At 43.1% G+C, this 15,885-nt stretch overlaps 1 protein-coding gene across 1 annotated transcript in view; it reads left to right on the top strand.

The window, feature by feature from the left end:
• The window catches only part of CACNA1G (calcium voltage-gated channel subunit alpha1 G), a 230,784-nt gene that overhangs the window by 175,015 nt on the left and 39,884 nt on the right, over positions 1 to 15,885 (top strand). The window contains exons 35-37 of the mRNA XM_019542480.1: positions 10,558 to 10,734; positions 12,644 to 12,769; positions 14,038 to 14,175. Of these exons, the coding sequence (XP_019398025.1) occupies positions 10,558 to 10,734; positions 12,644 to 12,769; positions 14,038 to 14,175 (441 nt within the window). The remainder of the gene's footprint in view (positions 1 to 10,557; positions 10,735 to 12,643; positions 12,770 to 14,037; positions 14,176 to 15,885) is intronic.

The following is a 15,885-nucleotide window of genomic DNA, read 5'->3' as shown; positions in this document are numbered from 1 at the left end:
GGGGCTGGGACAGTGGGGAGGGGGCTTGGGGGGCAGATGCAGAGCCTCCCACACAGCGTGGGGCAGTGGGGGGCAGCGGGGATCGCCTCCCCACCCACCCAGCAGCACCTGCTGAGTTGGGGCCTTTTCTTTCATAGATTCATAGATGTTAGGGTTGGAAAGGACCTCAGTAGATCATCGAGTCCGACCCCTGCATAGGCAGGAAAGAGCTGGGGTAGGCAGCGGGGCAGCCATTGAGGGGCTGGGCCTGGCTGATTCAGAGATTCAGCTGAATTGATTCGGGACAGTGATACACATCGCCAGATCGAATTGTTGTCCCCCAAATCGGCCGAATCCAAATCCAAAGCGAACACTAGGTGCTTCACACAGGCCTATTCCTTAGCTCCAGGGAGCCCCAGGCTCTCTCAGGGTCCAGATGGTCGATAAAAGTATTAGCAGGAGAAGGGGCCCAGCCAGAAAATGTCTAGAAAGTGTCTACTTAATGGGAGAGGCTTTGTGTTGCCTATTGAGATCAACAGACCTACTCCCCTTTCTTCCTCCCGTTTTCTCCGAGTAGGGGTAGTAGTCCCAAAGCCCCAGAAGAACCCTATGAATGCTTTCCTGGGGAAAGGGAGAGGATCTGGCGCTGGGAATGTGCAGTAGAAGGAGTAAGGATAGTGTCTCAGGAAAGAGGGAGAGAGAGACGTGGTCCCAGGACTGTCTGACTTCTAATTGAGGCTTAAAAATCATCAGGGAGATTGGTTTTCATTGTGAAACTTGGAGCTAAGTGAGTGCCTTCAGCTTTTAAGAGGGCATAAAACCCGGCCAAAACATTGATCTTTTTAGCTTAAGTGAGGGGGTGTAAAACCCTGAGCAGCCAGAACTTATGAGTTCTATAAATTTTGCCTGTATCTGCAATGAAATGTGGAGTCATTTTAGGACCACGTGGACATAACAATCATGGCATTGTTCATTACATCACTACAGCTAAAACCATAAAGCATTTCACGTCACTTGTGCTCCTCATTAGATTCAGAGTATTTTATTACTGGAGACTTTCTTCTGTTCCATATACTTGATTGCAGTGTATTCAGATTCAGTTAAGAAACCTTGGGGTTTTAAAAATAAAGGTGTAAAGTGCTTTGCAAGACCTATGGAACCAAGATCTTTCATTTTCTTAATATGCTACAGCTATGTTTAACTCCTGGCTATAAATCTCTCCCTTCCTGGCTAATGCTATAGCTTGTATGCAATCACTCCATACTTGTCTGAGCGAAAGTGTGTGTTTGTGTGTAGCAGTAACAGCAGCCAGACATCTTAGGAGATGCATTTTATATAAATAATGTGTTACAGTTGTTAGTGTATGATCCAGGGGCAACAATCAACACCATAAAACCCACATTATTGACTGCTGTTTCAAATGCCTGTGCATACTCTACAAAGTGTTTTTATTAAAATATATTGGGGAAGAAAAGAATGAATTCATAATCTGTCTTCGAATGATAAGCCATTTTTAGTCTGAAAAGTAACTTTTTTTTAGCCATTTCCAAATTTTTTGAGAAATGCTTTTCTTTTCTTTCTTCTTTTTTTTTTTTCCAAATGTAGTTTTGAAATCTAAGACCTTCAAATCTGGTTCCATTTTCTTATTTTCACTGCTCTTCTGTGAGACTGAACAGGGCCATCCAGGGGTTTTCACCATTTTATCAATTATTGTTTCCTTTTTTATTTTTCCTTTTCCTCCCACCCCACAAGGAACGCTTTAGTTCATATTGTATACACATTACTGGCCTGCACAATTTTTTTCCCCCCCCCAAAAATGTCCTTTTACAGAAAAAAACAAAGTCTCCCATCATTTAAATATTTAGAACACCTAATATTTAAAAATATTTAGGTCTCCATTTTGCAGTTACTGTTGTTTTTCTAAGCATTTTCAAGTTGAAAAGTAAGTACCAAGGAATATGGTATTCCCTCCCTCCCTCCCCCCCAAAAAACCCCCAAAATAGTACATAGGGCTCAGATGTAGGTAGACATCGAAATGTCCATGTAGATTTGGGTCCAGTGACTTAGGAATCTGAGTCCTACTGACTTTCAATAAGGCTTGGGTTCCTTAGTCTCTTAGGTGCAGCTGAAAGCTTACCCGTTATTATGGTTTTGCAGATTAAACCCCAAAATACTTGGTGATCCTACTTTATGAGGCCACATTTTGGCCTGTTAGTATGGATTTGATGCTTTTGATCGAGATGAGGGCCCCAGCTGAATGAGGGCTGGAGAGTTGGACTCTGAAAGTTGTATCTTCTATTCCAGAGCTGGTCAGCTTCTAAGTAATGGGGGGCCACATACCATGTGGGCCAAGGGATCCTGGCTACACCATGCCCACCAGCACCTACTAGACTCCTGGCAGCCCTGGGCAAACTTTTAGTATCAGGCCGCGCTTTGCCAGAGATAATGGTGATGGTGATGATAATAATAATATTAAAAATTACTATTCCTGGGTCCCCTTTCTGTCTGGGCCGCGGGCGGCTGCCCGCTTCACCCATGTCTGTGTCCGGCCCTGGTGCTCACATGGGTGCCCTCCCTGCTGTATGATACCCCCTTAGCCCTCACTCCCAGCTCCCTGGCTGGCTACAACCTCCCCCCAGCCCCTGGCCATGGCCTGTGCCACCCTTATTCCTACCCCTGTAGCAGGGAAGGAGCCTGTGGCCTCTGGTAGAGCCCAGGGGCTGCAAATCATGTCCTCATGGGCTGCGGGCAGCCTTCAGGCTGTGACTTGGTGAGCCCTGTTCTGTTTTATCAGGAAGAGACAGCAATAAATTAATTTCTGTGCATAAAAACAAATGTGGTGGAGAAAGATACTGTGCAAGACAACGGGAACCAAAACAGTGTTAAAGAAGAATGTCAAGATAATTGATTTTTAACTACTTAGGTTCAGAAACATCAGTTCTCGTTCCGGCTAGGTTTTGGTGGAGGTTATGCCTGGACACTTAAAACCATTTAATAACCGTGCCATTCACGCTGCTGGTTCATGTTGCACAAGAGATATGACATGCACGCAAGCGGTTTGCTCAGCGAGAGAACAACGTGACTGTGTGTAGGGTACTTCCGCTTTTTGCTTTTTCCACGATAAGATTATCAGTCTGACAGTCAGACCCCATATTTCCCTTCCTCCACTTTGCCTGCATCAGAACATGTTCAGCCAAGGTAAAAGAAATTAGTGTAAAGGTCGCACAGGTGGGGGAGGGTTCGTTTTCTAAGGTGTGATATGCCACAGGCTCTTTCTCTCATCTCCATGATTTCGGTCATGGTGTGGAGCAGTTGTTTTCATCCCTCAGTCTTTTTTTTTTTCTGTTCAGATGATCCAGCCTCCACCACTTTTCTCAGTTGAAGGATGTTGGAAGTCTTTTAACTGAAGAACCCCTCCTTTTGATTGCCTCATTGAAGCACAGCAACTTGCTCACTTGCCCTGATGCTTTGAGTAGGAGGAGGCCTGCGTAAGGCAAGGGACAGAGCTCTTCTTTCTTTGCCCTCTATAACATTGATAATTTTTCTGAAGTCACTTTGGGCTTGACTCTAGAAACAGTTACCCCAGCTCCCTTCACTTATACCCCTGTTTTTGATGAATGAGATATCGTCTTAATTCAGTCAGACCGTACTGCCCCCTGTCCAAGGCGGTGACATCCTCATAGATGATAGATCTATTCATGGTTATTGAACAGATTGAATTAGAGCTGTTTCCACAAGCATCTCTAAATTGATGACGGTGGATGCCAGGGAAAATATTGAATAGGGGATAGATCACTCTAGAGAGTCTGGTTCAGTGCTTTCCTTCCTATAGCATCTATACTGTCAGAAACAGGATCCTGAGCTAGATGGACCATTGGTCTGACCCAGTGTGGCACTTCTTACCTTCTTATCCTGCGAGTCAAGTCATGATATTGCTAAGTGACGTAGGTGTACTTGCAGTTTATCCTCTTGCAGTCAGCCAGATTACATCCTTAGCTGCACACATGTGTGCAGTGTTGCTGGCCCTTGTAATTCTGTCACATGGCTTGCGACACTTGATGCATTTTGTAAAGCCACAGCTCCAGGAATCATGTGGTTTAGCAGTATCTCATGTCTGTCTTTTTTTCTTAAATGGTTTCATCCCTCAGAATTGTAAGTAAATACTTTGAAACGTAAAGCACACCAAGCCTAAATGCTCAGGCACTACAAGGCAAAGGAAAAACGACCACAAATTTACTGTTGCAGTTTCAAAATCCTGGTTTGTGAAAGTCAGTCTGATTTTTGTAGCCCTGATGCGTGACTTTTACTGCATGGGATTGGCAGTGCTGCGTGAGCATGCACACATGAGAGAGGGAGACATACTACTGATGGAGCCCTGTGACTATATCCAAAGGCAGAATATGGTTTAGAGTTTTGTCTAGCAGATTAAGTTGAGTAAGGTCAGTTGAACACTAAAATAAACCATGAAAGAAATCCTAAAGTTTTCACTCTGTGGAATGAAAACGCATTGTTCTCAACAGTGCCCTTCACGAGCACGCCGAACAAACATTGCAGTGTATTTTATAAATGAAAAAAAAAAATGTCAACCCGAGCCATGTGTGTTTTGTAGTAATCTAAGCTCTCCTTTCCTCCATCCCACCTTTGACAAGCAAAGTTGCCAGGATACAGTTGCAAGCAATAGATAATGCCATTACCCTTGCCCTAGCAAGGCTTTCATTTATGGAGTTAAGTGGAGGAAATAGGTTGGGCTGCTGTCATCTCGCAATCAATGAAGCATGTTGTCTCTTCTCTGTATAAGGGTGACGTGCTTTTCAGGCATGGGCATGCTTTTGTTCTAAAAATGCCCGAGGGTTTCTGGACCTCAGTGGCTCACTAGCAGTGCTGGGCAGGTGTTAATTTTTTGCATTACCATTCATATTATGGAAGTGCCTGAAGGGTCCTCCCTGCAACATACGTATCTATGGATGGGTTGGTAAGACAGTCCCTGCCCAGAAGAGCTCACAGCCTAAATAGGTAAGATGAAAGGTGAAGGAAAGAAAGCGTTACAGCCCTTACTTTGCAGATGGAGAAGTGAGAGGTGGTTAGGAGTGGTCTGAGCCTCCATCCCAGACAGTGGTGGCATCAAGTGGGAGGGCTTGAGCTCCCCAGGGTAATTGTCTCTGATATGTCCTCCATAGGAGGTCTATATTGAGCTGATTCTTTTTGGTATTGGGTGGTGGAACCGAAGCGTGCTCCATCCACTCCATGCATTGACCTGGTATTGCAGTGCTTCCAGGACCGGTGCAAAAAAACAAAAAAAAAGAAAAAAAAAAGGTCTGGGATCCAGACAGGAGCTTAACACCCGTCTCCGTGCCATGGTGAGGAGGGAGGATACAGGATGGAGAGAGGAGCTGTTATCAAAATTGAATTCAGTAAAAATATTGCCTGAATTTGGAGTGAACTTTGTTAGCAAAATACTGGCCTATCTCTAAGGGGAAGCATATGGTGGCGAGGTGTCTTTTCAGCACTTACTGTCAGGATACAGGTTTCCCTCACTTCATGCTGTACGTGTGTTCCTGGAAAACCGCGTAACTCGAATTCACATAAAGGGACCCCACTTTTACAATGTAACAAATAGGGGTATGTTCCAAGACCTCGACTGTACTGACTCCCAGACCCATTTCTACCACTTTTACGAGTTTGGTAATCACTACCAGCAAACAATGCACGCTAGCCCAGGGAGAGGGGTAGGAGACGCCTTGCGGGACGCCTTGAAGCCATAATGGGGATGGCAGCTACAGAGACATGTCGCATACAACAAGCACGGGGCACAGATCCACACGGGAGGCTATATTTTGGTGCCCATCACTCCCACAGTGCACCGCCCAAAGCCGCTGAGTGCAGGCTTCCACCACACCAGTCGCGTACTAGTGAATATGCATATAACGTATTTTTGGTATAAAAAGGGTAATTTCATAAGAGCGAATTCACACATACAGAACCCACATAAAGCGAGGGAAACCTGTAAATTCTTTTTCTTTTTTTTTTCATGGATGCTTCAACAAGATCTGTTATGGTCTGTAACTTGCCTACGGAGCTATGGATTCATTACCTCTGTTTACCAACTTCCCTCTCCTCTCCTTTCTTCCTTGGTTTTCTCCCTCTGCTACCACAGTCACTTTTGCCTTAAGTAGCTCAGTAAAGAGCAATAAAGAAGAGTCAACAGAATGGCACATATTAACCTTGTCTGTTGTGCGAATATGAGGTACCGGCGTGATTTTACCATTAGGATGCCAGCGTTTGTATAGCAACCGATTTTGCAGGAGCCTGAAGTTGTGTTTCCCTTTGGTTCCCATGCTTTGCCTGAACTCCAGTACTTTCTTGAAAAAGCGAGAGAAAAACAATTGTACTAAGGAATTAATATATTGAAAATAATTTCCCAGATTCCCAACGAGAATCATTAGGCTCCCCCTACATCAGGCTTACAGGAATTGCAGTTGGACATTAAGGCAGCAGCATCCACATCGTGACCAAAGGCAGTACAAGGGATTCCTGTTTAAAACGCATTAACCTCATTCCTTTCTCCCGTGTTGTCATCCAGATAAGATTTAAAGCAGAGAACAAGACCACAGCTTGTCTTTCTCAGGTTCCTTCAGAGCAGTGAGTAGGGGGGTTGCATTGTGTGCTGGCTTTTTTTGCACCTGGCTTTAAGCTAATGGCTCGTTCTCCTAAGGGACCCTATGTGAATAGCTCAGTGTGGATCAAACTGAACTGCTGTTTACATTACAGGCATGTCAAAATGCAGAAGTGACCTTTCAATAGGTACTTTCTTTTGGAAAGGGGAAAGGAAGCTAGGGAAGTTTGATGTGCTGTAGCAGGCGACTGCTGCCTGGGGCACATCTCTGTAAGGGGGGAACACATGGCCCGTTGTTCTGCAAGATCAGTGGGTGATGTGTCATCCGGTGAAGTAGGTCACCAGTGCTGGGACAACAACAGTGCTGATCCACTTCATTGGGCGACATCTATTTCTAGCTTCAGTCTATCTAAATTCAATGAATCGACCGTCTGTCTCTAGTAGGACCAACCAAAACACCAAATCCAAACATCCCTGGGCTCAAAGGTTCCCATCCTGGGCATTGTGGGTCAGAGTCAAACTCTGGCTGGGTTGTTTGAGCCTGCTATCAGCTCCGTAGAACAGGGTTTAGGACACGGGAGGGTAGAGACAAAGGATGTGGCCATTTGAGAGATGCAGTGCAAGACCTTCTTTGCAATCATATGCATCTCATTACTTTAACCACAGCAAAATCTTCTTATATTTCTGCTGAGTTATGATAGACGGGGTAAGTTGAAGTGTGCCTCAGAATGAATCATTGGGGCAGATGTTGGAATTTACATCATGAGTATAGCAGATTCTGATTCATTTTAAAGTGTAACAATCCTCCCTGAAAATTGCTACGTTCTATAAAAGACCAGAAAAGTCGCCCCGTGCTCCAGGTTCCCTTGTTGTGAAGTTCATAGCTATAAGATTAATGTTTTACTGAGTCAAGACAAACTAGGTGATCTACATGCATACTCCTTGCCAATGCATTTCAGGAATTTAGGACCACCGTGTCTTTCAGTGGGCCTCTCCTGTGTTTCAAGTCGAGTTGGCTGGAATTGGTTTTTCTTTTTGGTGACATAGTTTCTTGGCAGGAAATGGTAATGTATGAAGGTTGAAAATTTTCCCAGAAACATATTTTTTCAAGTAAACTTAAATCTTGTCAGCATGGTTAATCAGGTGCAGAATAGCACATGCCCCCCAAAATAGCCAGTGGCCCAATCAGCAGGGCCATTTGAGACCCAGGTCCAAGATGTTGCACCAGATCAGATGAGCAGAGACTTGTGTCTCCCACCTCCTACATGAGTGTCTTTGATACCCATCCCGCTGGCTTTGAGGGAGGGTGGGCATCTCCTACCTCCTACATGAGTGTCTTTGATACCCGTCCCGTTGGCTTTGAGGGAGGGTGGGCATCTCATTCGTGTTTCTTCATAACAATGCGAGAGTCTTATTTTCTTCTCCATGGCAATTAAAACCAATCTGAAAATCCTGAAATTGGTGAAAAACAGAATGCTTTTCTGAACAGCCCTGTTCAGCAGTGTGTTTGCTTTTGCCGCATTTAAGCAAGTTAATGGCCCTGAGCAATCTGCACCTCGAAGGCAATCTTTGGATAAGCTTCTGGTAGATCCTAGGGAAACCCATTTCTGTATGTTTTGGCATAATCATATACATAAAAAGAGTTAAGTTTAGGGGCCCAGCATTTTCCTTTATATACTCTACAAGAAATGTCCTTCTAATTCTCCTCGCTCTTCTCTAGCTTCTTCCCCTCTGGGCTTTCTCCAACAGGAAGACTTAACAGGCAGGTGAAGAATACACATGCCCAATTACAAACAAAATCCTGTTTAAATAGGAAAGAAGGATCTTGCTTAAAATAACTTTAATAGACTTCTTCCTGCATTCAAACAAAAGTGTCCCTTTGGACGGGCATCTCATGTTCCAGCCAGGCTCGGTGAAGGGAAACGTGAAATTTGGAGCTCTGACCAGGCTCGTTTAGGAGCCAGACAGCGTTAACAGTACTGAGTGTCGCTACTGTCCTCCGAGCGGCAGTGAATATTCCCACAGAAAGGTGAAGCGTGAGAGATCGGTGTATAGCGTGGTGTGTGGGTTGTTTTTTTTAATTTTGTTTGTGGTTTTTTAATTGGGTCATACTGTAACGACATAATTGTCGTTGCTTGGTTTATTATGCCGGCTTTATACACGACAGAGATTGCCTCTAGGGATAGGCAAACCGGTTTGGGTGAAATAGGAATCCTGCTCCCTCATCCCTACCAAACTTTTGTCTAATACTGTACAGTACTTCAAACTGGGCTTTTTTCCTCAGTTGGCCAAATAGAAACATTGGCTCTGAAGGGTGCAACTCAGTCCAAGTCACCGGGCTTTGGGCCACTTCACACCGCTTCTGGGTTTCCCTGCCATCTGCCTATCATCTTTGCAAAAGCTGCAGTATCAAGCCGTAGGAATGCCAGCCAGAAATGTGTCTGGTCTAGTAGCTGTTATTCAAAGGAACTATTTCATATGCTACATGGCCTGATGAAATACAGCATGTCTCTGCTAGTTCCTTACCATAGTGATCGTTTGGTTATTCTAAGCTAGTGATTTTCAACAGGGGTGACGTGAAATCCTTTTAAGGGTGCCACACAATACTAGCATTATTAGTATGCAGTTACACATTATTCATAATATAAATGCAGCGATTTCACATAGACATCCACAGCATCCAAAGCATTCTTTCCTGTTGTCGTCTTCCTGAGTTCCTTACAACAAAAGAGTTGCTCTTTTATTTTCCCATAGTCAAAAAGTGAGTAAAAGCTAAGAGCTGGCATTTTCCAAGACAATTCAAGCCTAAAAAGTTTGGGAACTACTGCTCTAAACTGCTCTAAGCCTTATGAGCTGATTGCAACTGCTTCATTCAAACAGCAGCTGTTGCCTTCTGAATTTCTATGGAGTTTTGGGGGGGTTTTTCATTTGGAAGAAAATGTAGCAGTAGACCCAAGAAACGCTTTTGAAGAAGATAGCTTCTGGAAGAGTTACAAATTTACCAGGGGTTAATTTAATTGTGCAACCCTAATTATGTTGGTAACCAACAACCCAAAAAGCGGAGAAAGAATCAGACAGGTGTATGTGACTTACACATAGGTAGATCTTAATTTTATCAGCTCCAAGTTAAGATCAGACCACTAGGTCATTTTTATATCTTAGTTCTAACATAAAAAATAGTCAGCTCCGCTACCCGCTTGTGGGGTCTGAATTTCCAGACCGTGTTTGTAGCCAGTAACTATAAACTGCAAAATAAGACTTGCAACATCTGGGATCGCAGATGGAGAATGTAGTTTGAAATGTTTACGAGGAAGCACATTCTCCTTCCCTGTAAACCGTGCTCACTTGCTTTGGCTTTGTTTAAAATAAACTGAATTATCATTCCATGGTTATGAATAAGAAGGTCAGGATTTTGCTCATCAGTTCAGCCTCTGTCCAGATACTCAGACCAACAGTTGGCTGGTTTAAACCTGATGATCTCCCTTGGTGCAGATCAGTCTTGTCAGATAAGTTCTCAAATTTAGGATTTCACTGTGATCGTCCTGTAAAAGGTATTTTGCAGCCTGGGTGTACTATGAATACTGTAGTAAATGCTGGCACGCCATTAGCTGCAAGTTCTGATGGCTTTTGAATAAAGCTAAGCCAATATGAAAACTTGAAAATGTGATAATTTGTGCAATACAATATGTAAATGCAGTTCTAAGGTATGAAGACAGAAGTAACTATTGCAGTATGCAGGTTGGGCTCTACTAAGTAAAAAATATTGGTTGGGGTTACACAGTACTTGTAACTACTATTCTTAACCTTCATCTTGGAACAGGTATTACAGAATCTTGAACGTGTCCCTTTTGAAAAGCCCTTAGGGTCCTTGCTTACCCTAGCAGTATCTGGAAGCAGTTTCTTTAAACATCTGTTGAGGTCAAGAAATTCCCCACTAAAATTTTCTTACTATGTCTTTTCTGCAGGATTCAAACATTACAGTGCAAACTGATAATCCAGACCTAACACCATGTTTTCAGAATACCGTCCTTGCTTGGATGCCCAGTATTTACCTCTGGACGGCCTTCCCTTTTTATATCCTTTATCTGAAACACTACAAGAGAGGATACATCGTACTGTCTGTGTTGAGCAGGTTCAAGACGGTAGGATCTTTCTGCAACTCTCTGCAAAACGCTGTGCCTTTGGAGGGGGAGGGGGTTCACATATCTGCATGGAAGCAAAGAAATGCAAATTGAAGGCGAACTGCAAGTAAAGGGGAACCGGGTATGGAAGTTCCTTGATATTCTGTAGATTATGGTTTTAAGAGCTTTACAGTGTTTGATAACAAGGAGAATCTTTTCACCAGGCGCCGAAATTCTGGTGAAAAGAATTCAGCCTGAAAGCATAAGGCTTGATGCTTACCAACCCACTTGTTCATGGGCCTGTGTAAATGCCGTGTCCCTTATGTCTCCTGTTGGTTTTTTTTGATCTAGGTATATGCCCTACCAAGGTAACCTAGCAAATATGGTTCTAAATTGTCCCTTCTTGATCCTCGTCATCATTTTCCCCTTATTTTACGTATACACACAATTAAGAAATGAATACTTCGGTAGTAAACGGGAAGGTTGACACAAGAGCTAAGCAGATGGCTAGGAAGCTGGACAGGCATCTTTTGCTTCACGTTCCACATGACCTAATCAGTTAATTAGATGGATTATAAAGAAATACTTTGCATAGATACTGAACACTGAGGCATCAGGAAGCTTTGCCAGGGATGTAACAAGCCTTGGCTTGTTTGCCACCACCATAAATTTTGACCTTTCTTCCCTCAAACTTACATTCAGATGTGATGCACCAAATGAAGGGAGTGAACAAAAGGAGGGGAAGGGAGAGAGGGTTACAATGAAGAGAGTAAGCCTAGTACAGATTACAGCTACATAAGCAATATTAATGCCCTTCAGGTTGGGATTGCGTGCTTGAAGACTTCTGCAGTGTTGCCAACCCCAAGTATTGGACGATTCTAAATCGGCCTACCCCAAATCCTGAGATTGGTTTAAAACCCGTGAGGCTTTATTTTTAAAAATCTTAGTACATTTATGATTTATTTCAGTTGCTGTGTGATTTTTGAGCCTTCTGGATGCCCTTAGGTATTGTATTTTAAACAGTTCAAAGCTTTCCCCCACAACCATGAGGATTAAAACCATTTTTTTTAATGAATGTTGACATTCTCACACATTTCTCTGCTCCAGGATTTTAAGACAACTGCCAAATTTCAGGAAACCCATGATAAAATTGCACGCTTTGGCAATGCTGTCCCAGAGACTTGAGAGTGTGGCCTGATGTGAACCACAAGAACACACCTAGTCTACAGGATACAGTTCACTTTGCTAGAAGGAGACTTGCTTCAGACCGTATAGTCCTCATTTAATCTCTACATTGAGGCTATCATTGGCACATGGCCGTCACATTAAGGCCACTTCTCAGAAGTGACTTTTACTTTATGGGTGCAATCACAGTTGGGGACTTTCCAAGTTATTTTTCAGGTCTGTTTATAATTAGCAATGACACAGAGATCTGTCCCAGTTTCAGGTACTTTCTGAACATTTTCTAATTCCCATTATATCCCTAAAAGGTATTGACTTGTCATTATTATCCTCATTGCCCAAACAATAGGAGGGAAAGTTAAAAGCTTGTCCAGTGCCACATTAAAAGCTTGGACAGGGAAATGGAGTCAATCCAAGGGTCAACTTCTGGCCTCCCTGTCCAGAGTATGCATCACTAGATGCATCTCTTTCAAATCAATATCCAGCCATTTCTAATTAATTGGAGTCTGTCTGCAGAAAACAGATAGCTGTTAGTCTTAACCCTGATCACATTTATCACCCCTACAAAAATAAATGAAGCAAGATCCTCAGCTAGTGACTGTTGCAGCAGTTCCATTGATACTAGGATCCCCACCTGGTTTACATCAGCGTTTCACAGCTCAAGTGTAGGGTGCTGCAAACCCTGTTTCTGCATATGGAGAGGGAACGAATCAAATGCCTTGCCCAGTTAACACTACATTTCTTTTAGTTTTTAGGTGTTCTGCTTTGGTGCGTCTGCTGGGCGGACTTGTTCTATTCTTTTCATGAACTCCTGCAAAGCAGAACTCCACACCCCGTCCATTTTGTAACTCCCCTAATTCTTGGCATCACAATGGTAGGTATCGGTTTCCAATTAGTAATAGTAATTAACAACCATACTGTTCACTGGGACAAAATAAGCACCAGTAAATGAATGGGGTAGGAGTCATATATTGTGTTCTGCTTTAAACCGGAGAATCCTGTGAATCAGGACAGCCCCTTGCATTGGCCCTATTTTGGCAATGTTGGGAGAAAGCAGAAGGACTGAATGAACTTGAAAAATGAATTGCTCTCCCAGCCCTGGAGCTGATCTCTTTCTCATGGGTTTGACATGGTAGGAAGATGTTGGTGCAGGGAGCAGAGGTGCTGGTTTTGTCTGCTGCCGTGTAGCTTTGTAGCTGATACATGACGCGCTGGCAGAACAATCAGTCTGGCACATTTCAGCATCATTAATTATTCTCTCTAATTAAAAATAGCCTTGTTAAACCTAAAATGCTAATATTTCAGTTGGGCATGAAAAATATGGGTTTCTCTAGAAAGCCTTAAGTGTAGGCTATCTCCACCTCAATGAGCCCTGAAGCTGTCAGGTTAAAACCTTGCAATGGAAGGGATTGTTCTGCATCACAGATTTGCTAATGAAAAATGTTGCTGCTCTGCCCTAACTGTGGTTCTTGTTTGGAGAGAAGCAATTTGTGTTTTATGTTAGGTTGGTCTTGACCTCATCTGAGCTGGGCAATAATGTACCAAAGCTTGTGCTTTGTTGCACACCGTATCAGGCTGCGTCAGACTGGACAGCCCAAATTAGGCACGTTCTTAACTGGGCAGAAACCAAATTCCTGTTGCTTAAGGTCTCATAGTGGCTTCAGGTCTCAAACTGGCTTTGAGTTGTGCACCAAAAGGTGAAACATTGATTCATTAAGCTTTTAATTCCCTGTGGAAAATTAAAAACGCAACAAATTTTGATTTACCTGCCTACAGGAGAGAAGTGACCTGGTGTGGAGAGTTTAAAACCTGTATCCCTAATAATCACAGCAGTTCCTGAGTGCAGACACAATAACCTGTAGTTTAAAAGTAGAAACAAAACTCAAAAACCAAGGGCTCTGAAGACAAGGAGAACAATTTATTCCTTAAGGACACTCTTGGCAAAAGAAAGTTTTGCCTTTTGACTTTCATTGAAACGAGCTGGGTTTTTACAGTCATAGTTTGCAGTTAAGTTTGTAGTGGAGGCTCTGCCATGACAATGGTGATGCAGCTGCTAGGTCTTCTTATGGGCACACAGTGAAAGAGCAACTAGGGAGAGCCGTGAGATGTGTATTCATGCATTTCCACATTTACTCTTTGCAGTTGTTAGCTGCGATCCTCATTCAGTACGAACGACTGCGTGGAGTACAGTCCTCTGGCATACTCATTGTGTTCTGGTTTCTATCTATCCTCTGTGCTCTGGGTCCCTTCCGATCGAAAATCATGACTGCAACGACACAGGTAAGCAAGTGATTCTAGGGGAGTCTAGGGAAGTGTCTCTTGGCTTGGGAGAAGGAGTCACCTGGGTCAGACTGAGATCTCAATATGAATTTTGCCAGAGAAGAAAGGGAAGTTTGGTGTTAGTACCTTGATTCAGTCTCTAAATTAGAGGGAGTGTGTTGCTTTACATCAGTATAATCCAGTGGGGATGTTTAAGTGATGTCCCGCTGGAGGCTACGTTGGCAGGAATTTGAGTGCTGCAGCAAGTTCATACGTAGTGCACAGTGTGCAGCAATGTCTGCCTTTTAAAAGAGACTGAGTAGTGAGCAAAGAAATTAATCTAGGCTTCAAGTTGTCCTCCTGAGTCTGAACAGTTTGGCTGCCTTGCACAACTCTATAAAATCCTTGATGCGGGAACAGGCTTTTGACTCCTACAGCGGCTTTTACCAGAAAGCCCAAAGTTAATAGAAGAAAAACAAAGCTTGGCTGTTACGATTCCCATTTTACACACAGAGTTGGTTCTGTCACGGTGAGGGAGGGATTGCCAGATCCCTTATCAATTCCCATGTCACAAATAAATAAATTGTATTGCTTCAGTGATCAGGTCATCTCAGGCCTGGTGAGAAGAGTATTTTTAAAATGTTCGTGAGTGCTATTTTTGCCTTGTAGACATATAGCAAATAATTTGATTATTTTTAATAATAATAATCCTAGTTGGTTATTACTGTTATTATTATTCTCTCAGTAGGAGAGATCTTGATATGGTAAAGTGCATGAAGCACTCCAGTAGAGATTGAATTAAACTGTAAATGGCAGTCTATGCAATATTAATTTAGACTATTCAATTTGAAAAGTACAGTAACAATGAATTTCCTCTGCCACCTCCCACCATTCACCTGGGTGGATACAATTCTGTTTTAATTTAAAAAAAAGACGGTCAAAAAAGTAAAAATACTGAATTAGATCATGATGGAAGAGTCTTTATTGGTGACAAATTCTTTAGCAAAACTAAATGTGAAGCTTGGGTACCCTGTAGACATGGAGCTTTAAAACAAAACCCTGGACAACATCTCTTCCACTGGTCTTGCAGTTGCCAAGGGCTAGAAGCCCCCTCATCCTGACATTTAATGATTAGGCTTTTTGTATGGACAGTGAGAACATCCAGCATTATGTTAGGCAGGATTTTAAAAAACTCTTTAAAGCAGTGGTTCTTGAGTTCCCGTAGCCAACAGAGCACTGCTAACCGTCAACATCTCTGGCAGTCAACTGTGCACTGTAATCAAACTTTTAATCAACAGGGTGGTGGAGAGGACCCAGTGTTATCTGCCGGCCACAGTTTTGGGAATCAGTGATATCAGATATCAGCCTTCCCACTCAACTTCTGGGGGTTGACAAGAAAATGACAGCAAATGATAATGTAATTGTCCAACACACAGTTCCTTGCATCTTCCTCCGAAAGCACCTGGCACTGCACATTGCTAGAGACAGGAGGCAGGACTTGATGGATCTGGTGTGGGGTGGTGCAGCCGTCCTGTGTTTCTGCATTAAAGACATGACCCTGCAAAGCATCTTGGGGAACCCCTAAGGATCATGAAAGCAGCCGTATGCAGAAGAAATTCTACATAAATCCTATGGAGTCACCAGGACTTCAGAAGTTAGAAGTTTAGAATTAGAAGTTCGATGCACACATTTAGGCGCGTTACCTAACATATCTCACATTTGTAAAAGTTA

This window comes from Crocodylus porosus, unplaced genomic scaffold, assembly GCF_001723895.1.
Source record: "Crocodylus porosus isolate Cpor-Errol unplaced genomic scaffold, CroPor_comp1, whole genome shotgun sequence".
Classification (NCBI taxonomy): domain Eukaryota; kingdom Metazoa; phylum Chordata; order Crocodylia; family Crocodylidae; genus Crocodylus; species Crocodylus porosus.
Note: the sequence above shows the minus strand (reverse complement) of the source record. Positions and strands in the feature narration are given on the sequence as shown.